Source organism: Aristolochia californica, unplaced genomic scaffold (genome assembly GCF_029961685.1).
Source record: "Aristolochia californica isolate CCGP_79_NKW_82.1479 unplaced genomic scaffold, dmAriCali1.0.hap1 SCAF_15, whole genome shotgun sequence".
Classification (NCBI taxonomy): domain Eukaryota; kingdom Viridiplantae; phylum Streptophyta; class Magnoliopsida; order Piperales; family Aristolochiaceae; genus Aristolochia; species Aristolochia californica.
Genome location: NW_027181826.1, coordinates 21,964,720 through 21,991,441, shown reverse-complemented (window position 1 = coordinate 21,991,441; position 26,722 = coordinate 21,964,720). Strand labels below are relative to the sequence as shown.

Below are 26,722 nucleotides of genomic sequence, written 5' to 3'. Positions count from 1 at the left end.
TTGTTAGTAGAATCTAAATATTGAAGAAAAATTTGTTTTTTTTTTATTGTTGCATTTCATAGGTACAGATTCAAGATTATCACTGTCAATGGCCAAGCCTGATTTTCGTTGAAGTTATATTTATATGTTTTATGATGGTGAGATAATTTATTGCATAAAAGAGGGACAACATAAAATAATCAAGTTGTAAACAAAAGTAGCAGGCCTGAAGGAAGAAAACAGAAATACAATACTAGAAAAAACTAGGAGGGAGTGGATTTGAAGCTCAATAACAAGATGTTGCAGTCTCACACCTGCCCTATCTAAGGAATTCACCAGCTTGTTGCCAAGCCTTTCTGCAAACATTGATGTCTTTGTTCTTGTTGTTTTTTGCAGAAAAAGGTTCGACATAGGTCTCATGCGTCTGATTAAATGATTCATTGCCCTAGTGACCCATCACCTAGGGCTCTGAGAGGCACTTATGATGCTCTTTAACCTTACATTGTTTCAGGTGTATTTTCTTTGGAAAAACCTTCAGTGTTGTCAAATTGGGCCTTTGGCTTAATGGCTACATAGTGGAGTGGGGGGGGGGGGGGGGGGGGGGAGGTGGTTGTGTCTAGGGTGTTAAGTGTGAGGTTTTGTATTAAGTCTCATTGGAGGAAAGGGTGTAGCATATGTGTGTGATCAACATTCAAAAACAAAAAACAAAAAGTTGTTGGGTAGTTAGTGTAAGGGGTATTGGTAGCAACAAATCTGCCCCTAGTAACACATTGTTTATTGTTGTCATTGACTCGATGACAAGTTAAAAGTAAGTTTTGTTGCAGAAAGAGGCAATGTTCTTACTTGTTTCTTCTATTGTTAGTAAAAGCATCACTGTCCAAGGTAATCTATTTTCCCTAGTGGTAGTGGTTTTTGCTTTTTGGGATGGTCATTCAGGATAATTAGGGGGAGACTTATTTTTTAACTCTTTGGTTTGTTACATGTTGTCTTCCACCTCTCCTACTCAATGTCTGGGTCATACACCTCAAACTTGAATCCATGTACTTATAGTGGATTTTGTTAAGCTTCTGTTCAAACTTGTTGTTTCTAGATTCTTATTTGGATCTGTCAAGCTTCTGTTCAAACTTGTTGTTTCTAAATTCTTATTTGGTTTATGACAAGCTTTTGTTCAAAGAAACTAGTCATAAATTGTATCACTTGAATGCATGACATTGGACAAAAGAGACTAAAACTTAAGAGCATTTTGAAGAGTTTATTTTTTTTTTTTACAGTAAAATGAGGATATTGTCATAAGGAAATTAAAATCCTTGACATTACTTGATTCAGAGTGCAGTTCTATCAATAGGAGAGAAAGGAGTAATGGTCATAAGGTGTAGTTGTCTGAAGGTTGTGATGAGATAGTTTAAGATAGGAGGAATCTTTGTTGTTCTCAGGCATAAGTGATAAGGTTGTTAGCTAATATGGAGTAGTTCTTATAAGCATGTTACCAATTTTATGTATTTGACTAGGTTGGTAGGTGGTTTTTTTTTTTATCTATACACGTTCAAATAAGTACATGTATTGGGTTCAATTATCACTAGGATATGGGGCCAGCATTCAATGAGAAAAAAAATCCTAAGGTGTTCAACAGGAAAGCTGATTCTTCATTGTTTTCTTTTTATGACAATGCAATAGTTATTGTTCCCTTTTTTTTTTCTCTGTGTTGCTTATCTTCTTCTCTTCTTCTTTTGCTTTAATGTTTTTTATGCAGAAAGGAGTGCCCAAACTTGTTCAGGGGTGTGATTCCATGTGTGGCCGATCGAATACAACTTTTCTATGTGGCTGTTTTGTTTCTCGGAATCAACTCCCAACTCAAAAAACTTATTGGCACAAGCTTTGTTATTGTTGGAAAGTCAGAATTAGTGCAATTCTTCTTTGTTAATGGGAATGAAGGCAATTTTTATTCATATTAAGCTTTTTACTTCGAGTATGGATTCACTATAGCGATTTAGTATTGTGTTGCAAGAACATGCAGTTTTAAACCTTTTTTGAGGGGACCAAATTCGTAGGTTAGTATTAGATGATGCAAGCGCTACTGGCAACGACGTCGAGTTCATGTTAACGTTACTTGTTCATTCTTTGTTTGTTTGACCTGCATCCGACCTCTTTTCTGCCTCACCGATTGTTCTATCTGAAGCAAGGATGAACAACAGAGGACTCATTTGACCTACAATTACACTAGTTTAGCGATTAAAATGGAAAATCAGTTTTCAAAATCATTAAAGCTTGAGTTTAAAATAAACCGATTGTTTGTCTCCGTCCCGTAGGCACCATGGATGTGAGTTAGGCACCAGTTCAAGTGAATTCACTTTCACTCATGTTTCACTCGTCACTCATTGCTCCAACGATCCCAGAAAGCCAAAACTGTTGTAGTAAAAAGACTTATGGAGGAGGATGTGGTTGGTACAGGTGTTGAACTTCACAAATACTCTATGTCCATGGATTTTCCTCCCTTTCTTTCCCATCTTTCCTTCCATTGAATTCTGTTTTTGTTTTCTTCTTGCTCTTTTGTTAATCTTTATTCCATCTCTTATCTTTATCTTTGAACCCACCATGAAAGGAAGGAAGCCAAATGCGGTGTCTCCCATCCTCATTTTTCTCTATAGGAAATCGTTGTAAAATGATAGTTCTAACTTTTTAGAGAGGAATTTGTGTGAGTGAGGTAGTTGAGTTCTTTCTATGCGTCGCAAGAAATTGGTCTCAACCCTGGTGTTGTCGCTTCCTTCTCCTGAAAGGCTAAAACTGTTTGTGAAATTGAGTCCAAAACCCATCATAAATTGATTAGCCAACTTAGGAAACTTCTTTCCCAACTAATAAACCTAAGATCTTTATACTCATTAATCCATGTGAGACCACTTCATTTTCTCTCAATCTTAATTTATTCCGTTGTTATTTTCTTTTTCTTGTTATCATTTTCATTTCTCATGTTTTTCTTTTCTCGCCAAATGCAGAACTCCAGTGTTGTATTTCTTTCTTCCCCTTCCTACGTTCTACTTTTTTGTCTTCTCCATCGTCTAATGTTTCTTTTTCTTTTTTTTCTCTTATCTCTGTTTTCTTCCTCGAGATACTTCGTCCAGTTCTTTTTTCTTTCTTGACGAAGACTAAAAGACCAATCCTCTCTATCTCTTTGTTGTGATGGCTCGAAGGGTAAAATTATGCTGGCCCAAAGAAATTCTAATCTTTTAGATAGTGTGTAGGAGAGAAGAAGTGTTGAGATCTTCTTTACCATCGTTGGTGGGGGAAACCTTAATTACTTCTTTTATTTCTAATCTTTTCTCTTCTGGATGAAGAAGATACGACCAATCTTTCTACCATTTCATTTACTACATTGGAAATCACCGTCATCCCATTTTTTTTTATTCTTTTCTTTCTTTGAATTCTCTGAGTTTCATTTTCTTAATTCTCTTCCCCAAGGATTTTTTTGTTCCCTCATTCAAAGCTTTTGTCCATCGAGGTCTCCCCTTTCCCTCTTTTTTTATATATTTTCTTATTGTCTCTCTCCCCGTTCTCTTTCTCTCAATTTATCTTCCCTTTCTTCGCTCTATTTCTTTCTTCCCGTTCTTGTTCACTTCCTTGGTACAATGATGAAAGGGAAGAAGCGATGTAAGGAGAGGAAGGAGGACATTTAAAAAAAAAAAAAAAAACTTTCCTTGAAAAATGGTCCAAGTGTTTGACATTGACTTATGAGCTTTAATCGATCTATAAATAATTAAAAAAAGATAATTAAAAGTTATAAATCTAATTTATCAAAATATTATATTAATTAAAATTCTCTCTGTACTTTCAATTGTACATACGAACACAAAAAGTATTTACAGTTCACCGCCCCTACCAATTCTACTCTACTAATTTTCTTGTGTGAAAACATTAGTTGGAAACTTTAACCTTGCAAAAGCAAAATTATAATCTTTTTCACCTTAACTTTAGATGAATACAATAAAAGGGGATAATCCCTTCTTAGAGTACTCCAACACCAATGAAAAGAAAATAAAAGTGAGGGAAGGAAACCCCCTTTTGCCTTTTTATTTTTTTTAAAGAAAATGAAATTGGTACAAGTCGTCAAGCTCAAGCACGATCGAATCCAACTTGAGGTATTAATTTTTATTCTGTAAGAGACTAAGAGTAATGCAGCCTTGTCCTTTAGTTAGATAAAACCCAATTCACTGGTTATTTAACTGAATTGAAAAGATGATTACAAACACTTTATATAAAATAATCTTAATATTTAAATTATTTTTATTTGTAGATATTAGAATTTTCTCTTTCACTAAGAACTGTTTACATTTATCTCTCAATAAACTCTTCACTCAAGAAAAATACTACCTAGTTACCAATTCCTTTATTAATAATTAAATTTAAATTATTATAAAGAAATAAACATAACCACATAAAAGACATCCCCCGCCCTCGAAGTAGGGGTGGGGTGATCATCAGGTTGGGAACGAAGATGCAACTTAAAAAATTTGGGAACTAAGCCCTTTTATGGGGTAACCACATAAAAGACATCCCCCGGGCGATCAACGGGTTAGGTTTTATAGGGAACAAAGATGCAACTTAAAAAATTTGGGAACTAAGCCCTTTTCTTTTTGTAGGATAGAGATGTGATGAAGGGGGAAAATCCTCTTCTTCCCTCTCTCGATTCAAAAAATGAAAACTTTTTATAAGCTCAAACTTATAAAGAAAGAAAGAAAGAAAACCGTCACAGACCCCTTTTTAACACTGAACAATCTATGAGCAGGTGGATACTTGCTCAAAAGGAATTTACAAATCTGACCCCATTGGCTGACTTAGCATCACCAGCTCTTGAAGACTTGCTACAATCAGGTAGACATTGAGAAAAAAACATATTTCACCAAGAATTTCAGTGGAATATTGTTTAATACTGAAATGCTTTCTAATATTGCTGTACGAACAGAATATGATTCTTCATTCCTGTTCATAGTGCATTTTGTAAAATAATTGGAGTTACTTTTCCAGCAAATTTGTAAATTACTGTTCCAGAAGACTCTGGAGAACAGCTTGTTTTATGGTTCCTAAAATTCAGAATCATATGAATCTGATTATGTCACATGAGGTACAACAAATAAGAAAAGCAAACAAAAATTGAGTTTTTTTTCCTCACAGCTAAGATGAGAAAGTAGGTGACACAGTGGATATTAGAATCTGAAGGATTTTGAGACGGTGCAAGCTAGCAATCCCCAATTTAAGTAACAGTAAAAATTGCTTGGCCAGAATATTGAGAACAAATAAGTAATAGAGATGAAAAATCAATTTCAGAGTAGGTTGCTACTATCAAATATCCCATGCTGGTAAAAGCTCTATCAAAAGCATGAGAAAGGGACCATCATCCCAAGAAAAATATCAGAATGGATAAGAGTCAAGGGATGCGTGATTTTGCAGTTCCATTCCAGAATCAAACAACATAGTACATGTTTGGAATTATAAGCAATATAGTAAGGTCATGGTAGAATCTTACTTAAATATGAAAGTAGCAGGTTCTTTAAAATAAGAAATAAGACACACAGTAGTGAGCTGGCATACCAGTAGTCTGAACTCTGATGTTAACTCTGTTGTCAGAAGGATGAGGAATGCTATATCCACAAGATGCAACCAGTGGACTGTTCACAGAGAATATTAAAAAAATAAACTGGATTGAGCAGAGAAACTGCATGAAACATACACTCCACAGACAAATAGCCAATTATTGTTACTTCAATAACAAAAATAATAGAAAAAAATAATGAATAGTACACACATTAAAGGATAGCAGGGGAAGTCAAGAGTTTTTAAGGCAAAGACCTCGTATTGGCTGAATTTTTAAGTTGTGAAGCTCCCCCATGAATCCTCTATCCAAATGGAAATTCAGATAAATTCCAAACCATTGCAGAGTGTTTGTAGCCCAGAGGGAGAAATTAGTGAGAAAATCAGAGAGTTATATCAAAGAAAAACTCAGGATACCCTTCCTTTACCCTCCTAGATCTACGGGTTTCAGCATTAAGCAAAAATAATTTATGCAAATCAAAGTATCTAAATCTTGTAAAATTTCAAATTGGATTCAAAAATTGGAGACTCCAAGTGAGTCTCATAAATATGGTTTGAGATAAAAACTCTTCCATATGCTTTCTGTGGAAATTGTATTTGAGAGAAAACAGAAAATCAAAGAACTGTTTTCTTTTTCAACAGAGGGGTCTATCTAGAGTATTTCCAAAGAAGAAGATTAGGTTTCCATGTGACTGCCCCTGATAGAATGTCTATTTGCATCACCTCACCAGAGTCGTCAACAATAGCAGTATAATCAAATATTTATCTGCTGTAGAATACAATTTTAAATGATGGACAACCATAACTGCAAAAAGAAACGGCTTGACTAGCCAAAAGATTTAAAATAAAATGATGGTATTTTCATCATTTTCAGAACCAAAATCCCTAAAGCAAGGGCAAATATCATTATTTCTGTTGCCTCTAACAACTTTATGCAACTTCATCAAGATAACTCTAACAGAGCCCTTATTTGAATAAGAACTTTTGGAAGAGGTCAGGAAGAGATTATCTGTCAGATTAATCTAGTTGTCATTTCCATTCTGTAATAAGGGTATATTTCTAATCTTGTGTGTTTCAACATTTATATATGATCAATTTTCTGTCCTTTAACTTGAAGGTACCCAAGAAGCAGAAGGGTACTCCTTGTCTTGGCCAAAAACCATTCTCACTTCCCCTTTCTCATATTCTTCTCGCACACTTCTCTTCCAACCTTAATTATTAAGTTATTTTATCTTTTTTTTCTTTTGCTTCCACATTATTCTTTACTTTTTACATGAGCAATAAACTGAATCATTCTTTTTGAAACACTCACGCATACATTCTTCTTTGAAATACTCTGAAACTTGAAATCCGGATTATAATAAAGTAAATAATACTGGTAATGAAATAGTTATAGTTCTAGTAGAAATAAATCCTTTCCAAACAAATTCTGTTGTTTAAAAAAATAAAACGGAGATTTTCTGTAAGATTAATTACAAATAATGGTATTAGCAATCTGAAATACCGGGACAGATGTGGATTCATGCAGTCAAACCTATTGCAACAAGCCTCCGGTAGATGATGATAATGATGATTAAAAAATCTGTGATCAAGGACTATGATAGACTGCAAAAACTTACTGCTTCTAAATGAGAGAGGAGATGAATAGCCAAACGAAAATTCACAGAGAAGCAGGCTAACTTCAAATTGCATACATGAAGCACCACCATGGAACACTTAGTCATAGAACATATGAACTAAGATGTTTAAAGAGTAAACTGAGGTCAAGCACTAGCTTTATTTCCTCAGACATAACCACAAAGAACCAAACAGGAATGATTTTATATTTAGTGGGTTAGAAGTCTGACTTGGTGGGTTAGTTCAGATAGTATGCTTTTTTTATTTTATTTTTTTATTTTTATGAAATGCAAATTTTATTAAGAGAAACAAAAGGAGCTAACTCTTGACAACAAGAGATTCCAAGAAGGCTCCTTGATTGGCTAGAGCATCAGCCACAAAATTTGCTGATCTCGGAATAAGAGACCAGAAACACTCCAAGAGATTTACAATATCCAAAACTTCAAAAAAAGCATCCCAGTGACACCACGGAGGAGTAGAGGCATGCTGGCACCAACCGATTACCACCTTAGAGTCTCCCTGGATCAGGACAGGTCTGGAGTAATGATCACGAAAAACACGAAGCCCATTGAGGAGGCTTTGGAGTTCAGCCGTTGTGGATTCTGCAATACCAAGGGGCCCAGAGAAAGAGACGATCTGGTTCCCAAGAGAGTCCCAGATCATGCCACCAAACCCAGCTACGCCAGGGTTACCAAGAGAAGAGCCATCGAAATTCAGCTTAAGGATTCTAGCAGGAGGCGGGGTCCATTCGCATATGACAGGAGGCTTCAAGAAGAGGTGGAGCTAGGCTAAGCTTCTCCAATTATCCCTGATGGATGTTGCAGAGAACAGGGAGAAGGTCTTTCTTGAGTGAAGCCAAGTAGCAATATTGCCCGAGATGGTTTCAATAACTCTATCTTGAGTGAATCTTCGTTGATTTCGCTCCAACCAAAGACCCCACAGGATGAATGCGGATATAGCAGAGATAAGAGTTCCAACAAGCACATTTCCTTGATGAATGTTTTTTTATTTTTTTTATAAAGATATATTTATATAAACAAGAGAAATTATAGGAGAGGGAGAAGATCCATGACAACCAGGGATTGTAGGGTAGATCCTTGCTTGACAAGCACATCTGCTGCCGAATTTGCTGATCTCGAAAATTTCTTTTCTTCCTGTGAATTCTCTGAGTTTCGTTTTCTTAATTCTCTTGACCAAGGATTTTTCTGCTCCCTCATTCCTTTTAGCTTTCGTCCATGGAGGTCTCCCCATTCCTTGTTTTTTTTTTTTATAATATATTTTCTTATTGTCTCTCTCCTTTCGCTTTCTTTCGATTTTCTTCCCTTTCTTTGTTTACATCTTCTTTTTTCAGTCTAGTTCTTGTTTTTTTTTTTCTCCGGTGCAAGATGGAGCTTGAGCGCTTTGTTTCTTTCTTCCCTCCCTTGTTCTCTTCCTCGGTATAATGATGAAAAAAGGAGATGAAAGGGGAGGTCATCTTGTCCAAGTGATTGGCAATGGCCTAAGAGTTTTAATCGACCCATAAATAATTAATAAAAAAGTCAAGTAAAAGTTCTAAAATTTTAATTTATCAAAATATTTTATTAATGAAAATTATATCGGCACTTTCTATTATACATACTAACACAAGAAAAGTATTTTGCATTGTATTTTTTATTACAAACACTAACACAGAAAAGTAGACGTGCGTGCCGCCCCTACCAATTCTATTCTACTAATTTTCTTGTATGAAAATATTAGTTGGAAACTTAACCTAACAAAAGTTAAATTATACTCTTTTTCACTTTTTAACTTTAGATGAATACAATAAAAGGGGAGGGATCCCAAGTTCCCAACCCTCCTTAGAGTACTCCAACACCAATGAAATGAAATTAAAGCAAGGGAAGGAAAATTTCTTTTGCCTTTTTAAAAAAAAAAATGGATAAGAGTTGAGTTGAGCTCCAAGTTAAGCTTGATAATCGGTACAAGTCGTCAGGCTCAATCATGATCGAAACCAGCTCGCAAAAGTGGATCCCATTCTCTTCTCGGCGTTCTCGGTCTTCCATCTCCCTCTCGCTCTCGCTCATTATTAATTCGGTTCATTATCGAGCATTTTTGTTTAATTATTCTATTTTTACTATTAATTAAGCTAATAATTTTATTTTTTGTGGAAATATATTATTAATTTATACTACGTACAATCTATTTGAAGTTATTAATAGAATATTATATTATATTTATTTATAATATTCTCTCTTTTTTTACATAATGAAATTAACTATTTAAAAGTTGTAATTAAAATATTGTTAAAGTAAGCAATTGATCAAGTATTTTTTTTTATTATTCAATTTTTATCAGTAAATAAACTATTGATGATTAATTTTGTGGTGATATTATATTAATTAATTAATTATATTTATTAATTTTATTACTGTATTAAATTATTGATTTAAGAGTGGTAATTAAAATATTGTTAAAGTAAGTAATTGATCATGTATTTTTGTTTAATTATTCTAATTTTTATCATTAATTAAACTAACGATTTTTAATTTTGAGGAAATAATTTATTAATTTATACTACATAAAAATTATCTTATGCTTTTACTAAAATATTATATGTATTTATTATACTAATTATTCTGTTTTTTGAAATTAATTAAACTAATTTTTTTTTGGAGATACTATATTAATTAATTAATTATATTTATTAATTTTATTACTGTATAAAATTATTGATTTAAGAGTGGTAATTAAAATATTGTTAAAGCAAGTAATTGATCATATATATTTTTTTAATTATTCTAATTTTTATCATTAATTCAACTAACGATTTTTAATTTTTTGGAAATAATTCATTAATTTATACTACATAAAAATTATCTTATGATTTTACTAAAATATTATATGTATTTATTGTACTAATTATTTTTATAACAATATTAAATTTGTGATTTAAGAGTGGCAATTAAAATATTGTAAAAGTAAACATTTGATCAAGTATTTATGTTTAATTATTCTGTTTTTTGACATTAATTAAACTAATTTTTATTTTGGAAATATATTTTGAATTAAGTCTACGTAAAATATATCTTATATAAAATATTATACTATATTTATTTTTTATTTATCTATTTTTATAATTAATTATTGCACCAGTTAATTGTCATATGTAATTATTGTATTAATTTAGACTAAACAAAATCTATCTTAATTTATTAATAGAATATTTTATTTAATTAATTAGTATATTAATATATCTTAATACTACATTAAATTACTAGTTAGGGTAGTAACCATGCTTGTTTTGGTTAAATATTTGTTTAGGTATATTATAAAAAAGTAACTCGTTCTCTTGCTACACTACAATTTTGATTTTGGGCATTAACACGGGCTACCATTCTAACACTAAGAAGTGACTCACTCTCACTTTCACATGCACTAGGTACATGCATTAACCCCCCCCCTAAGAGTAATGCACCCTGTAATTGTTAAAACGTTAAATTATTTGCACTCACCATCTTTGTACCTCAACTAACCGAACACCTTTTAAATTGTTTACTCCGATCTTATCCCGAACCTTTCGTTAGATAAAACCTTGTTCACAGGCTTTTTTAACTGATTGAAAAGATGATTACAAACACATTATGTAAAATAATGTTAATATTTAAATTATTTTTATTTGTAGATATTAGAATTTTCTCTTACACTCATAACTGTTTACATTTATCTCTCAATAAACTCTTCACTCAAGAAAAATACTACCTAGTTACCAATTCCTTTATTAATAATTAAATTTAAATTATTATAAAGAAATAAACATAACCACATAAAAGACATCCCCCGCCTTCGAAGTAGGGGCGGGGTGATCATCAGGTTGGGAACGAGATGGAACTTGAAAAATTAGGCCGTTCATTTTTATAAGATAGAGATATGTCATAGTGGTCCCCGCCTATTCGAAAATGAGAACCTTTTTTATAAGTTCAAACTTGGGTCCTTATACATTATTCATGTAACTTTGGTAAAATTATTCATTCATTCATTATAGTAATTACGTAATATTAATTACTTATTGACATATAAGGGTTTAGTAATAGTGAATGGATTTAGGGTTTATGTAGTTAGTAGCTGAGTTATAAGAAATAAATAAGATTTTACATTCAAACATAATTGGTTACTGGAAGGCCAGTGGCTCCTTCGAAAAGATCACTCACCAGGGCCGAGTAGTCGGCAACAAGAGGACGCTCGTCTTCCACCAGCTGCAGGGAGACTCTAAACCCAAGAATGCCAAGAAGACCGATTGGATAATGCACGAATACGTCTCCGACGAACAACATTTTCATGACGGACCCAGCAAGGTAGCTTTGGATTTTAACTTTAGGTCGCCCTGATTTTGTTTTCTCGTTTAATTCTGGCTTACCTTGGTTTAGGTTTAAGAATTAAGATACGCATGCATCATCTTTTCTCCTTCAATTCTGGGTTACCTATTTGGCTTCTATGTATAATTCTCTTTTTAAGTACTGATCATCCTTTTATTTATTGGCAACAGACGCACTTCAATTCCTGGGCCTTATGCAGAATTCGTTCCCACTGTGGGAAAGGGAAACATAGTGCAACTGATTTGGACACAGCGCATGGCATTGGAACATCGCAACAGCTTGATGGTCCGGCTTTGATCACTTCTTCGGAGCCAAGACAGACTTCCTCCCATGATGATATCGTGGGCAGCGCTACGACTGCATCATATTTCTGTAAAGACTCGCCAACGGATACGGCAAATCGCTCAGGAAAGATGCAAGAATCATCTGTTGTTATCGAGAATTATGAGCCCTCTGATGATCACTTTGCTGATCAGCTTTGGGATTACGACTTCATGGTGCCCGCACCAGCTGATCTATCTTCAGAATGGAACCATATGCCACTGCTATGATTTGGTTCATTCCAGAATTTGGTTATTGTTTTCTTGCGTGAATTAGGTGATCTCTAAAGTGGTGCTTCAAGTGTTACTGTTAAATGGAACTTTATTGCCAATAATCCTTTTGGAGGTTACGTTGACCTATCAGATTTTTTAATGGCGGTTCCTGGGTCTTTTATACAAGTAAGTAGAATATGCCTCTAGATATCTGAGTAGTTCTTTTCCTACATGTGTATTTGTTATGGCTTCAAAATGAAATTGGGCCAATATAATTGATAAAGAAACCATCTACTAGGTAGGATTTTATAGGCTGTTTACTATCAGCTTTCTTTTAGTCTCTCTCTCTCTCTCTCTCTCTCTCTCTCTCTCTCTCTAATGGGGAAAAATGTTGGTGAAAGGTCCGCTTCATCATTGGAGGAGACGGACCAAAACACGAACGGTTGGAAGAGATGAGGGAGAAAGACTCTTTACATGATAGAGTTGAAATGTTTGGGCCTGTTCCACATGCTCATGTGCGGTATGTATGAATTACTAGACATATTTTTTCAGAACAAGTATTTTTCATGAGAATCCATCGCCTTTTGTCTCCCATATGATTACTTTACATTGAAATTGGAATTTTATTATCACAATTTCATGGCCTCTTTTTTGATGGCACGTTTATGGTGCCCTGTTTCTTTTCTGAAGTTTGAAATTTTTAACTATCATAATATAATCTTCTTATACAATCTGGTGCAACTGTCTACATCCCCTTTACTATGTTATGATATCATTCAGACCATTCAAAAGAAAAAAAGGAACAAATAACATTCTGTTAGTAGTAAGTAGTAGAATTTTAGAAATCTACTTGGTGAATGCTATAGTAGTAAATCTGCTTTTAATTTAATTTCTTTTTTATGTGTGAAAACATCTTCTGGCCATTTTTTTGCTCTTTCTTTTCTATGAGATGTATTTCCATTCATGTGGCCTGTAGTTCATCGTCTTAGGCATTGGTTCAATGCTTGCGTGAGGTGTTTATAAATGGGAGATCTTAGGTTCAAAGCTCATTGTGCAGTGACCGTCATGCATGCTTCCATTTATCTACTTAGTTGTCTATGGTTCTCCAGTCTGTGAGGGTATTGGATCATGTTCTCTCCATTATCAGTTTTGGTTTTTTGTTCTTGTCAATCCACATTTTAAAAGCTTTTTTTCTTTTGCAATGTTTTCTGTTCTTTTGCTCTCTTTCTTGGTCTATAATGGTCGAGGCATGTAGCCAAAACTCGGTGGACATAAATTCTTTTTTTTGTCTTTTGAGGGCCATGAACCAACACTTAGATGGTTGCACTTTTAGCTTCAATTGACTTATCATCGGTTGTTTGTTATTATATGCAAACAGTTCATTTACACTTTTTGGTAACAAGGGTCTTCTTCTTGACTGACATGTTTTATAAAGAAAAAGAAAATACGAAGCAAGCTACTAATCTGTGCTAAAAAGGTGATAAAAAAAGGGAGAAAATTAAAATCAATCAAGAATTAGGGGCGAGCAAAGCCATCCACATGAAGTCGTGCATGTTAGCAGCCTTCATAGGAAGGAAGTGGCCGAGCAGAGTGCAATGTGGGCCACAGTAGTGACCTTCACTCACTACATGATGTTTTGATAGTTTTAAGAGAGTGATTCCTATTAAGAAAGTCAATCACTTGGGAAAGGTGAACTATTTTTTTCTTGAAGTGATAGTCGTGTGTCAGCCAGCTTCTTTTCATTATCATAATCTTGTTTGAACTTGAACATGAGATAAGTTGCCTAAAGAACATCAATTAACTCTCAACTGTTAATTAAAACATTCAGATTGTTATCCATGGACATCGTAATGCAATTTTGCCAATTTATAGTTCTTATTTCTTTGGGTCTTGCATTGTGAAAAGTGGTCGAACTGCCCTGCAGGTTCACCAAAATGTATCATGAAATTCATCTGTTGAACTCGTTTCTTGGACCAATTCCTTTCAATTTGGAAAATGAAGATAAGTGATTCCAAGGATATTTTGAATTGGTTAGACGTCCACTATACAGACTCCACTTGGATTCTGTTTGTATTAATGCAATTTTTCACCTATGATAGACCTATTAATGGAAAAGTGCTCTATTGATGTCAAATAAAAGCTGCATTGAAAGTGAAGTGAAGATCCTGATTTCTTAGGGAAATTGGTCTATATGAGTTTTCTTGTGGGTGTGTGCCGGATGTGCTTCTTTGAATTCACTAGAGCAAGCAATATAAGCAATATATTTTTTGAGCATATAGCTTTCTAAAGTTAATGAAGCTTTTAGTTTCTTACATTCTTTGAAAAACATTTGTTACGTGCTTCTTTGAATTCACTAGAGCAAGTAATATCAGCAATATATTTTTTTGAGTACGTAGCTTTCTAAAGGTAATGAAGCTTTTAGATTCTTACATTGTTTGGAAACATTTTTTTTTTTCATCATCCAACCAACATGTGGGCTTCACCCTTCTGTATTGGATGGCCAGGGGTTCGTACCACCCTTTTCTCTTGCATGTTAAATCATGCCTGATTTTTTTTGGAAAAAGGAGAGTTGATCATTCAGTATCTTTCCATCGTTTTGATAAATAGTGATTGTGAAAGATGAGTATGTAATTTCATTTTAAAATGTGTGATATGTGCATCATTCAGATACTAATTGTGCCTAGTTAACTTTGCAGTATGTTTTATTTCTGATGGAGAAATTAATTGGTTTTCTGTCATTTAACCAATGTGGCATCATCATGGACTTGGCATGGTAATTGCGATGTAGTCAGCCATGTCCGATGTGGATATTTTGAAATATGTCGTATAAAATTGTTCTTGTGCTCTCTCTTTATGTTTGCCATCTAGTGATGAGGAGTTAGTAATGATGGTCATGATGTTTATATTCGGAAGATTTTTTTTTTAATTTTTTTACTCCAATTCGTTAGTTCAGTTGGTGCTGCTTTCATTGAGTGTGGTAGTGGCATCTAGATCTTATTGCAAACATAATGCTATTTGAAAAATATGTATAAATATATATTTTGAACGCAAATAAGAATATGAAGCATTAGACCAAGGGGTTAACTGGTTACCTTAAACAGAGATGGGTGAGGCAATGTGTTTTTGAAAATGTCATTAAAAAAAAAAAAAAAAAGTTGTATGACTCATCAATCTCTGGAGATTGCTATTCTCATTTTTTTCTCGGCAAAGGTCTGAAGTTTAAACTTAAATTGGATACATAGTATTATTAAAAATCTGGCACTGAATTCTTAAATTATCAACTCACAGACACTGTGGAAGTTTCGAGTACTGCCTCTGCTAATTGAAGCTATTCATTCTACGGCCAAACTAGGATAACCCGTTCCTGTTTGTTCAACTCCAGCAGTTTGCGGAGAACATTTTACTCATTGCTAGTGGAATCTAAATATTGAAGGAAAAAAATTGTTTTTTCTTTATAGTTGTTTTTCAAAGGTACAGACTCATGATTATCACTGTCAATGGCCAAGCCTGATTTTTGTTGAAGTTATATTTATATGTTTTATGATGGGGAGATAATTTATTGCATAAAAGAGGGACAACATAAAATAATCAAGCTGCAAACAAAAGTAGCTGGCTTTGAGAGGCACTAATGATGCTCTTTAACCTTACATTGTTTCAGGTGTATTTTCTTTGGAAAAAGTTGCAGTGTTGTCAGATTGGGCCTTTGGCTTAATGGCTACATCGGGGTGTGGGGGGTGTTTTGTGTGAGGTTTTGTATTAAGTCTCACTGGAGGAAAGGGTGTAGCATATGAGTGTGATCAACGTTCAAAAAAAAAAAAAAAAAAGTTGTTGGGTTGTTATTGTAAGGGGTATTGGTAGCAACAAATTTGCCCCTGGTAACACATTGTTTATTGTTGTCACTGACTCGATGACAAGTTAAAAGGAAGCTTTGTTGCAGAAAGAGGCAACGTTCTTACTTGTTTCTTCTATTGTTAGTAAAAGCATCATTGTCTATTTTCCCTAGTGGAAGTGTTCTTTGCTTTGCAGGATGGTCATTCAGGATAATTAGTGGGGGGGGGGGGGGGACTTATTTTTAAACTCTTTGGTTCTTTACATGTTGTCTTTCGTCTCTCCTACTCCATGTCTGGGTCATACACATCAAACTTGAATCCATGTACTTATAGTAGATTCTGTCAAGCTTCTGTTCAAACTTGTTGTTTCTAGATTCTTATTTGGATCTGTCAAGCTTCTGTTCAAACTTGTTGTTTCTAAATTCTTATTTGGATTATGACAAGCTTCTGTTCAAACTTGTTGTTTTTATATTCTTGTTCGCTGCTAGTCATAAATTGTATCACTTGAATGCATGACAATGGACAAAAGGGACTAAAATTTAAGAGCATTTTGAAGAGTTTATTTTTGTTTTTAAAGGAAAATGAGGATATTGTCGTAAGGAAATTAAAATCCCTGACATTACTTGATTCAGAGTGCTGTTCTGTAAATAGGAGAGAAAGGAGTAATGGTCATAAGGTATAGTGGTCGGAAGGTTGTGATGAGATAGTTTAAGATAGGAGGAATCTTTGTTGTTCTCAGGGATAAGTGATAAGTTGGTTAGCTAATATGGAGTAGTTCTGATAAGCATGTTACCATGACTTGGCTGGTTGGTGGTTTTTGTTTTTGTTGTGTATACACATTCAATTAAATATAGGTATTGGTTTAATTATCATTGGGATATGGGGTCAGCATTCATTGAGAAAAAAAATCCTAAGGTGTTCAACAACAAAACTGATTCTTCATTGTTTTCTCTATATGACAATGCAATAGTGAATGCTGCCCTTTTTTTTTTGTGTGTTGCTCGTCTTCTTCTCTTCTTCTTTTGTTTTACTGTTTCTGGTGCAGAAAGGAGTGCCCAAACTTGTTCAGGGGTGTGATTCCATGTGTGACCCATCGTATACAGCTTTTCTGGGTGGCTGTCCTGTTTCTCAGAATCAACTCCCAACTCAAAAAACTTATTGGCGCAAGCTTTGTTACTGTTGTAAAGTCAAAATTAGTGGAATTCTTCTTTGTTAATGGGAATGAAGGCAATTTTTATTCATATTAAGCTCTTTACTTCGAGTATGGATTCATTCTTGCGATTTAGTATTATGATGCCAGAACATGCATTTTTAAACCTTTTTAATCACTTTGGTTCAGTGCTTAAAATGGAAAACCAGTTTTCAAAACCATTAAAGCTTGAGTTTAAAAAAACCATTAAATCAGCCTCCTTGTCCAAAAAGGCCAAAACTGCTATTGACTTCTCTCTATGCGTCTCTTTTTTAATTCTTCTCGCCTCTTCTATGTCTCTCTATTCTTTCTTTTTCTCTTGATCTTAATTTCTTCCACACTTCTTTTCTTTTTCTTGTTCTAATTTTCATATGTCTCGTCTTTTTTTCTCACCAAATGCAGAACTCCTGTGCTGTACTCTCTAGCGTCTAATGTTTCTTTTCTTTTATCTTCTCTCCGTTCTCTTCCTCAAGGTATTTCTTCCAATTCTTCTGTCTTTCTTGAGGAAGATGAAAAGACCAATCCTCTCTATCTCTCTCTTGTGATGGCTCGATGGCTATAATTATGCTAGCCCAAAGCAGTTCTAATCTTTTTGAGAGTGTGTCGGAGAGAGGTGTTGAGATCTTCCTTACCATCGTTTGTGGGGGAAACCGTAATTACTTCTTTTTCTTTTGGATGAAGAAGATGCGACCAATCTTTCTACCATTTCACTGGACTACATTGGAAATTACCATCATCCCATCTTTTTCTTTATTCTTTTCTTCCTTTGAATTCTCTGAGTTTCGTTTTCTTAATTCTCTTGACCAAGGATTTTTCTGCTCCCTCATTCCTTTTAGCTTTTGTCCATTGAGGTCTCCCCTTTCCCTATTTTTTTATATAATATATTTTCTTATTGTCTCTCTCCATTCGCTTTTTCTCGATTTTCTTCCCTTTCTTCGTTTACTTCTTCTTTTTTTGTCTAGTTCTTGTTTTTTTTTTTCCCGGTGCGAGATGGAGCTTGAGCGCTATGTTTCTTTCTTCCCTCCCTTGTTCTCTTCCTCGGTACAATGATGAAAAGGGAGAAGCATTGTAAGGAGACGAAAGGGAGGTCATCTTGTCCAAGTGATTGGCAATGGCTTATGAGCTTTAATCGACCCATAAATAATTAATAAAAAGGTCAGTAAAAGTTATAAAATTTAAAAATTTAAAAATATTTTATTAATAAAAATTATATCGGCACTTTCTATTATACATACTAACAAAAAAAAAAATACTTTACACTGTATTTTTTATTGCGAACACTAACACAAAAAGTACACTTTTGCACCACCCCTACCAATTCTACTCTATTAGTTTTTTTTTTTGAGCAAGACAATATGATCTAGGGTCAGCATCAATCAAAAGTTCCGAGTGGGAATTGGCCTGTTTTTAACAACAATCGTCGGGGTGCATAGACAAAATGGAGCTGCTCCGAATTCTTCGACAAAGAACTACAATCTTCATGCATCAGGTATATGATAGTCAAGGTTTTTGTAATGCTCTATGTCCTAATTTGTTATTGTCAAGGTCTAGTTATCGTCTTTTTAAATGTGATATATTTTTTTTAATTTTTCTTAACAAATTTTGTGATGCACTGGTTTTAGGAGATTCTGAGAGAGGAAATGGTTGGCAGTCTTCAGGGTTGCCACTTGGTGATGACATTGCACAGTTGCAACTGAGGCAGGAGTTTGTTAAGAGTCAAACAAAAAATGAGCAACAGAGTTTCAATGGCTACGTGCGTAGTTCTCAGTGTCTTCCGTCAAGGCCCAATCAGACAGAGTTTCAGGGGGAAGAAACAATACCTGAATGGCTTAATTTAACTTCAAGAAGCTTATCTATTCTTGAACTACAACAAGGGAATGCACATGAACAGCGCTTGGCTTCTACAAGAAATTCTGAAAGATTTGACATTGTTGAAGCTTCTGTTAAATTTGACTTCCTTTGTAGTAGACCGCAGCTCATGTGGGGCCAACAGTTTGGTATGCCACAACATCCGTCACGACAACTGTCAGGAATGAATGATATGCAGTTATGGCAACGACAACTTATGTACAAGCAATTTCAAGAGCTTTAGAGGCAACAACAACTTCAACAACTAGAGCAGGAAGCGAGACAAAAAAATGTCGTGACTCAGTTGTCTGCAATCACTAGACATTCGACTGGGGATCAGTTACCTGGTTTTACGAATGGTGCAGTAAATATACACAATTCATCTAATTATACATGGCCAATTGAGATAATCGGAGGTGACCCTAAGTTGTCAAATGCCTCTCAAGTGTTTGGTGCTAGCATGAACTGGGTCCATCGGGGTGGTCCTTCTCCTACAGTGCAAGGGTTTCCCAATGGGCTTATGTTTTCACAGGACCGGAGTCAGGCTTTATGTTCAACGGGCTTCGTTCCGCAGCAACAAGTTGACCAATCTCTTTATGGAGCTCCTGTAGCAAGTGCAAGAAGTGGTTCTTTGAATCATTTTCCTTATATTCAAGGGATTTCTCAAGATGGGTCAGATCTGTTGAACAGAAAAGGGGGGAGCCAAGTAGAGAAATAGATGATGCATGCTGCTGCTTTTAATTCTTTTGAGAGTGATCAATCTAATGTATTTGCATATCAGGTTCGCTTACAGGATGGTAGTTTAGCATCAAAACAAGGTTTTCAGGGAAAAAAATTGTTTGGCCAAGTTCCTGTGGATACCTTTGGCAATGGTGTTATTTTAGGCAATTTTCATCAAGTTAATTCTCTTGCAAGGAACTCTTCAACACAAGAATTTCATGGAAGGCAAGATCATATTGGTTGGGCTGGAACCATGGAGCAAAAATTTTCCACACAGGTTGTTCCCTCTCTGGGAGCTGTTAGTCTAGATCCTACAGAGGAGAAGATCTTGTTTAGTTCAGATGGCATCTGGGGTGCTTTTGGTCGGAATAATGGTGGTAGTACAAGTGGAGTTCTGCACGGAAGCCAGTTGGAGGGTAATGATTACTTAAATGTTTTTCCATCTATTCAGAGTAGTAGTTGGAGTGCTCTTATGCAGTCAACTGTAGCAGAAGCTTCCAGCAGTGACACAGGTAAACAGGATGAGTGGAGTGGTTAAGAAAACAGATCTTTCACCGGGGAATCATACATCGACAGTGGACAACAATTTGCAAAACTCCTCTTCTTTCATTTGAGGATTCCACTGCTAGTCCTGATGGCTTTCAACTGACAAGTACCAAATTTGCATTTGAACCAAGTGAAAGGGTAAGATCTGAGACCTCACTTGAGTCCCTTCAGAGATCACCCCAACAGGGACGATGGTTAGATCCGAGTGCCTCATAAAAGCCACCTGAGGGTAGTCTTCAGGGTCAAACTGCCATGCATGTGGGAACTGTTACAGAAGGTGCTTGGTGAGGTCAAATATTTGAACAATCAAGTAATGCGGCACCCAGTTCAGATATGGAATTGACTTTGCAGAACATGCGGGGCCCTTGGGCCCAACAGCGGAGTATGACTTCGTATAGCACCGGTGGGTCTAAGCCAAATGGTTGGAATATTAATGAGACACTTTCACTGAATGGAGATTCACAGAGCAATGACCACCAATAGAGGCCTATACACACGGAGAGGGCTCATGATGATGGTATGTGGAGAGCTAATGATAGTAATGTTGGTGGCTTGCCATTCTCTAATGCAACTGGTCGGTTTGAACAAAAACAGGTTGCAGGCAGTCCGCATGGCCGTGGAGAAGATTCATTTGTGAATAACCTTAATGTTGTAACTGGTTCAGGTGTTTCAAAGGCCAGTCAGGGTATTAGTCAACAATTCCTAAATAATCAACAACTCGATTTTGAAAAACGCATTGTTGATTCTTCTTTGAATTATAGAAGAAATGAAAATTTAGGAAAATATCAACCTCGGACAAAGGCCCAACAAGTTCAGGAATTATCCTCAGGTAATTCTGATAGAGTGTCAGGTGAATGTGATAAGAAACAAGACAATTGTCTTCAGAAGGTGATCTCAAGTGATAGCTTTATCTTTGGTCATCCTGGCCAAAATACTGTCACAGGGTTGGTCTGAAAGAGAATGCCTGGTTAAATGCAAGTGATTCCCGTCCTTCAGCTAGTGGGAACCAAAAATCTTCCGGTCAGGTTGGTCGAAAAGCTCCTGTATACCGTAAGTTTCAGTACCATCCAATGGGAAATGTGGCAATTGAATCTGATGAAAGCACAAGACAATTTTCAAATTCGCAGGGCTTGCTGCAGCAAGCTAGTCAAGGAACGATAGGTCAGGAGCAAGGTTATCTTGGGCAATCAAAATTCTCTGGCCAGGTTGTTCTAAACAGTGGTGCTGACATGGAGAAGGTGAATGAGACAGTTAATCTTTTAGTTTTTTTTTTCTCCTTAATTTTCCTTTTCTTCTTCCTTCTCAGTACATGTATGTTGTATCTGCAGAGGAACTCAAAAGCAGGGGAGCCGGTTTCCAGAGATGTTCATTCTGGCTTTGAGTCTAGAACATCTACTTCCTTTGATAGTTCAGCTGGTTTGTACGCTTGACCGTCCAGACAAGGTGCCAGTGTCTCACCTTCTTTTATTTTGTGGGCAAATGTGATACCTTTTTATTAATTACATTGCATGGCTTCACTTTCCTAGAAAATAATAGAACAGAATCTGGCATTCAATTGATTTCATAGAGAGTGTTTATTATTCGGTACTGTATCAAAAGTTGAACTTCGCAGCCAAAACATGCTTGAGCTTCTTCATAAGGTGGTCAAGTCAAGGGAGAACAATGCAGCACATTTTGGCTCATCTGACGTTAATGCCTCAGACAGACCTGAATCAGTTGGTTCTGATGCGTCTGCATCTCATATTCTTGGTAAACAATCAGCTATCTCTCAAGGTTTTGGTTTACGGCTGGGGCTCCCATCTCAACGACAGCCAACGGCAAGTAGCCAAAGAGTTAATGAACTGAATTGAGGCCAGATTGATCCGGATTCTGGGGACAAGGCGCGGACACCTTCTGGCACTACTCAGGCTTTGTTATGGAAATGACACAACAGGAACATTGGGAACACAGTAACCATATCAGACCCAATATTCCAGCACAAACAGGCAATGAAGCCGCAGGTTCAACCATGCAGGGTGGATCCACTTCATCTCCCATTGCTTTTCCGTGTCATCAGCCACAGCAACAAGTTTCTAGTGGTGCCAAGCAAGTAGGGATGGATCAATCGTCAAACCTTCCATTTGGGAATCAGTCTGATTTCAATTCACAAAGTAAACTCGTTTCCAGATTTGGAGGTACCCGTAACTCTCATGATGGAGCTTCAGCTGGTCAGTCTGCTCAGGAATCTCTTCGTGGTCCTCTTAATCTTGCTTCTAGGCCTTACCTGATTGATGTTACTCGGTCCCATCATTTGAATGCTAATACTACTTTTATAAGAAGTTCAGGCCAACAAGAATCCACTGTCACACAGCAAGGTGGTGGTTTCTCAAAGATGTTACATAAGGTATGGACCAGTGTTCCATCTCAGCAACGTCTAGGCCCACAGCAAAAGGCTCCTCCCAATCTTTTCCAATCTATGCGTCCATTAGAAAACAGTTTGGAAGGAACACCATGGGCTACAGCAAAGAAAGATGATTGGAGTGTCAAGAAAGGTGGAGATGCGTCATCACAATTTGGTGCATGTTCTGTCAACTCACAGTTGTCGCCTTGTGGGGAAGAGCAACAAGCAGGTAAAGTTAGCACCTCCCATTCTGAGAGAGCTGACCTAACCCAACAAACAGCTGGTGGACAGCAACAGTCAGAACTTACCGGTTCTCTCTCATCAGTTGTCCATTCGCATCAGCAGGAACCATCCCAAACAGTCCCCCCTCCCGTTACCTTCACTTCCAATATTGATATAGAAGCTTTTTGCCGTTCTCTACACCCCTCAAGTCTTCCACATCAAAATTACTGTTTACTGCACCAAATGCAAGTGATGAGGGAAGCAGAGGCTGATCCAAATAGGAAAGGTGTCAAAAGACTTAAAAAGTGACCGATTCTGGTCTTGATACTCAACAATCTATTGGTAAAACAGGTCAGCGTTTTATCTATGGATATGGGACAAGTGGTAGAGATGCTATGAACAATGATAGCTCGTCTGATTCTAAAATGCTCTGCTTTGCATCGGAGGTAAAGGAAGATAAAAGTGCTAATACTTCTTCTCAGCCTCCGGATGGAGGCATTTCAATGCAAGACTATACTGGTCATCTCAGTGTAGCAGCTTTTCGAGGAACTGGAATCCAGGCTCCTGTTAATCCACAGATGGCTCCTTCCTGGTTTAAGCAATATGGAACCTATGAAAATGGGCAGATCCTCGGTATGTATGATGGGCTGGACAGTTGAAGGAGGAATGCTAAAATGGCTGCTCAACAAATTTTTTTTGGAGAGGCTCCAGAGAGCTTGCCTCTGACCTCATATTCTGTAGTAGCTGATCAAGCAAATGCTGGATGGACTGCAGTATCAGCAAGTGAGCATTTGCCTTCTTCCTTAGCTCCTCCAGTTGTTGACCATAGCTTGGCTATTGTGAGACCAAAAAAGCGCAAAAACTCCATATCAGAACTTCTGACATGGCACTAAGAAGTAACAAACCGATTCCAGAGGCTTCAAACCATCAGGTGGTAATAAAGAATTGGCTTAATTGCATAAAAACTTGTTGTAGAATCATTATTGCTATACCCGTTCTCTGGAATCATTGGGTTTCTGGTTTTTTAGCATCTGATAGATAATTGGGTTAATCACAGTCAAGGGAGTTATTTGTTAGACTTCTCCTTCCTGTGGGGTGGTGTTGTTGGAAGCTAGATGCTTGCTTTCCTATAAAGCAAGTTACTGTTGGGTTTCCAAGGATCTTTTGTGAGCAAGTGATTGACTGTTCTACTGTGGAATTGGTTTGTAAATTATATAACTCTTTGTTTTTGCAGTGAAGCAGAATTGGATTGGGCACAAGCTACGAATCGACGGGCTGAGAAGGTTGAAAGGATATTGATTTAATAGTGCAAGTACTGTTTTGTATGTTATGGACTCTGTAAGAGCTTCACTTCTTGTTTCCTATTGCTGTGGGAAGATGAAGCAGAAATGTTTGAAGAGGGACTATACATACCTCGTCCTAGGAGGAGGCTCATTTTGAACCCACAGCTGGTGCAGCAACTACTTCGCGCCTTACCAGCAGCAATGTTATCTGCAGATGCAACATCAGAATATGAGACACTGACATTCTTTGCTGCTAGACTAGCCGTAGGAGATGCATGCTGTATTGTATATTCCTGAGGAAGTGATTCTTGTTTAAATTCTAACCATGAGGGCACGTCAGTACTGCTCCTACCTGATTGCAATAGAGGCATTATCATACACATTGATTTCCAGCTTTAACTTGAGTTTTTGGAAATGATGCAGGACATCTGAAAAGCAGAAGGAATCAGGAAGTCTAGGTGAAAGTTTTTTTGCAAATGTTGCTGAAGACTTCATCGGCAGAGCAAGGAAACTGGAAAGCGATTTGTTGAGGTGTGTGCTGAAAATCCTTCTTTTACTTTTGTTTGTCTGTAAGCATCTCCTAGTCTACACCTTTGATACTTTTACCATCTATTATCTAGCCTGAGACTGGGTGTACTTCAGGTTATTTCCTTCTATTCTGCTGGCCAGTGATTGGCTGCTTTGGTAACAAAGATTTTCTTCTTGACTATCATGTTTTATAAAGCAAAATAAAGTATAAAGAAAATTACTAATCTGTGCTAAAAGTGGTGATCTAAAAAGGGAGAAAATTAAAATCAATCGGGAATTAAGGGCGAGCAGAGCCATCCACAGGAGGTCTTGCATGTTAGCACCCTTCATAGGAAGGAAGTGGCCGTGCAGAGTGCAATGTGGGGCACAGTAGTGATCTTCAATCACTACATGAAGTTTTGATAGTTTTAAAAGAGTGATTCCTATTAAGAAAGTCAATCACTTGGGACAGGTGAATTATTTTTTTCTTGAAGTTGTAGTCATGTGTCAGCTAGCTTCTTTTCATTATCATAATCTTTTATGAGCCTCAATGAACTCTCAACTGCTAACTAAGACATTCAGATTGTTTTCCATGACCATCGTAATCAACTAAATGTAATTTGCCAAGTTATAAATTCTTATTTCTTTGGGTCTGACATTGTGAAAAGTGGTCGAACTGCCCTGTTGGTTTACCAAAATGTATTATGAAATTCATCTGCTAAACTCATTTCTTGGACTCAATTACTTTTAGTTTGGAAAATGAAGATAAGTGATTCCAAGGATATTTTGAACTGGTCAGACTTCCACTAGACAGACTCCATTTGGATTATGTTGGTAGCAATTTTTCACCTATGATAGACCTATGAAGGGAAAAGTGCTCTATTGATGTCAAATAAAAGTTACACTGAAAGTGAAGATCTTAATTTCTTAGGGAAATTGGTCTGTGTGAGTTTCCTTGTGGGTGCTTGTTGGATGTGCTTCTTTGAATTCACTAGAGCAAGCAATATAAGCAATAAATTTTTTGAATTCACTAGGGTCGTGCTAGTGTTCAATGTGAGGTTTTGGTATCAAGTCTCACTGGAGGAAAGGGTGTAGCATACGTGTGTGGTCAACATTCAAAAACAAAAAAAATTATGCCACCCCAAAGCAGTTCTAATCTTTTAGAGAGTGTGTTGAGATCTTCCTTACCATCGTTGGTGGGGGAAACCATAATTACTTCTTTTATTTCTAATATTTTTTTTTCTAGACAAAGAAGATGCGACCAATCTTTCTTCCATTTCACTAGACTACATTGAAAAGTACCGTCATCCCTATCTTTTTCTTTATTCTTTTCTTCCTGTGAATTCTCTGAGTTTCGTTTTCTTAATTCTCCTGACCAAGGATTTTTCTGCTCCCTCATTCCTTTTAGCTTTTGTCCATGGAGGTCTCCCCATTCCTTGTTTTTTTTTTTTTTTATAATATATTTTCTTATTGTCTCTCTCCTTTCGCTTTCTTTCGATTTTCTTCCCTTTCTTTGTTTACATCTTCTTTTTTCAGTCTAGTTCTTGTTTTTTTCTTCTCCAGTGCAAGATGGAGCTTGAGCGCTTTGTTTCTTTCTTCCCTCCCTTATTCTCTTCCTTGGTATAATGATGAAAAAAGGAGATGAAAGGGGAGGTCATCTTGTCCAAGTGATTGGCAATGGCCTAAGAGTTTTAATCGACCCGTAAATAATTAATAAAAAAGTCAAGTAAAAGTTCTAAAATTTTAATTTATCAAAATATTTTATTAATGAAAATTATATCGGCACTTTCTATTATACATACTAACACAAAAAAAAGTATTTTGCATTGTATTTTTTATTGCAAACACTAACACAGAAAAGTACACGTGCGCGCTGCCCCTACCAATTCTATTCTACTAATTTTCTTGTATGAAAATATTAGTTGGAAACTTAACCTAACAAAAGTTAAATTGTACTCTTTTTCACCTTTTAACTTTAGATGAATACAATAAAAGGGAGGGATCCCAAGTTCCCAACCCTCCTTAGAGTACTCCAACACCAATGAAATGAAATTAAAGCGAGGGAAGGAAAATTTCTTTTGCCTTTGTAAAAAAAAAATGGATAAGAGTTGAGTTGAGCTCCAAGTTAAGCTTGAT

The 26,722-nt window shown here is 36.1% G+C and overlaps 1 protein-coding gene across 6 annotated transcripts; it reads left to right on the top strand.

The window, feature by feature from the left end:
- Nucleotides 1-11,338: 11,338 nt before the first annotated feature.
- On the top strand, nucleotides 11,339-25,537 carry LOC137952039 (uncharacterized). Of its 6 annotated transcripts, none has more exons than XM_068799102.1 (9): nucleotides 11,339-11,507; nucleotides 11,699-12,247; nucleotides 12,463-12,581; nucleotides 18,445-18,569; nucleotides 18,703-21,432; nucleotides 21,523-21,637; nucleotides 21,807-23,727; nucleotides 24,031-24,414; nucleotides 24,503-25,537. In XM_068799102.1, the coding sequence occupies exon 7, from the start codon at nucleotides 22,110-22,112 to the stop codon at nucleotides 23,103-23,105; it is 996 nt and encodes a 331-aa protein (XP_068655203.1). In that variant the 5' UTR covers nucleotides 11,339-11,507; nucleotides 11,699-12,247; nucleotides 12,463-12,581; nucleotides 18,445-18,569; nucleotides 18,703-21,432; nucleotides 21,523-21,637; nucleotides 21,807-22,109; the 3' UTR covers nucleotides 23,106-23,727; nucleotides 24,031-24,414; nucleotides 24,503-25,537. The 6 variants fall into 5 exon arrangements, with proteins under 6 accessions (XP_068655206.1, XP_068655204.1, XP_068655205.1 ...); XM_068799105.1 differs by having other exon boundaries at nucleotides 21,807-23,579; nucleotides 24,031-24,079; XM_068799103.1 differs by having other exon boundaries at nucleotides 21,807-23,579.
- Nucleotides 25,538-26,722: the final 1,185 nt, after the last annotated feature.

Coding starts and splice junctions, on each gene's coding strand:
- LOC137952039 (XM_068799105.1), top strand. CDS start 22,110: ATGGAAATGACACAACAGGAACATTGGGAACACAGTAACCATATCAGA.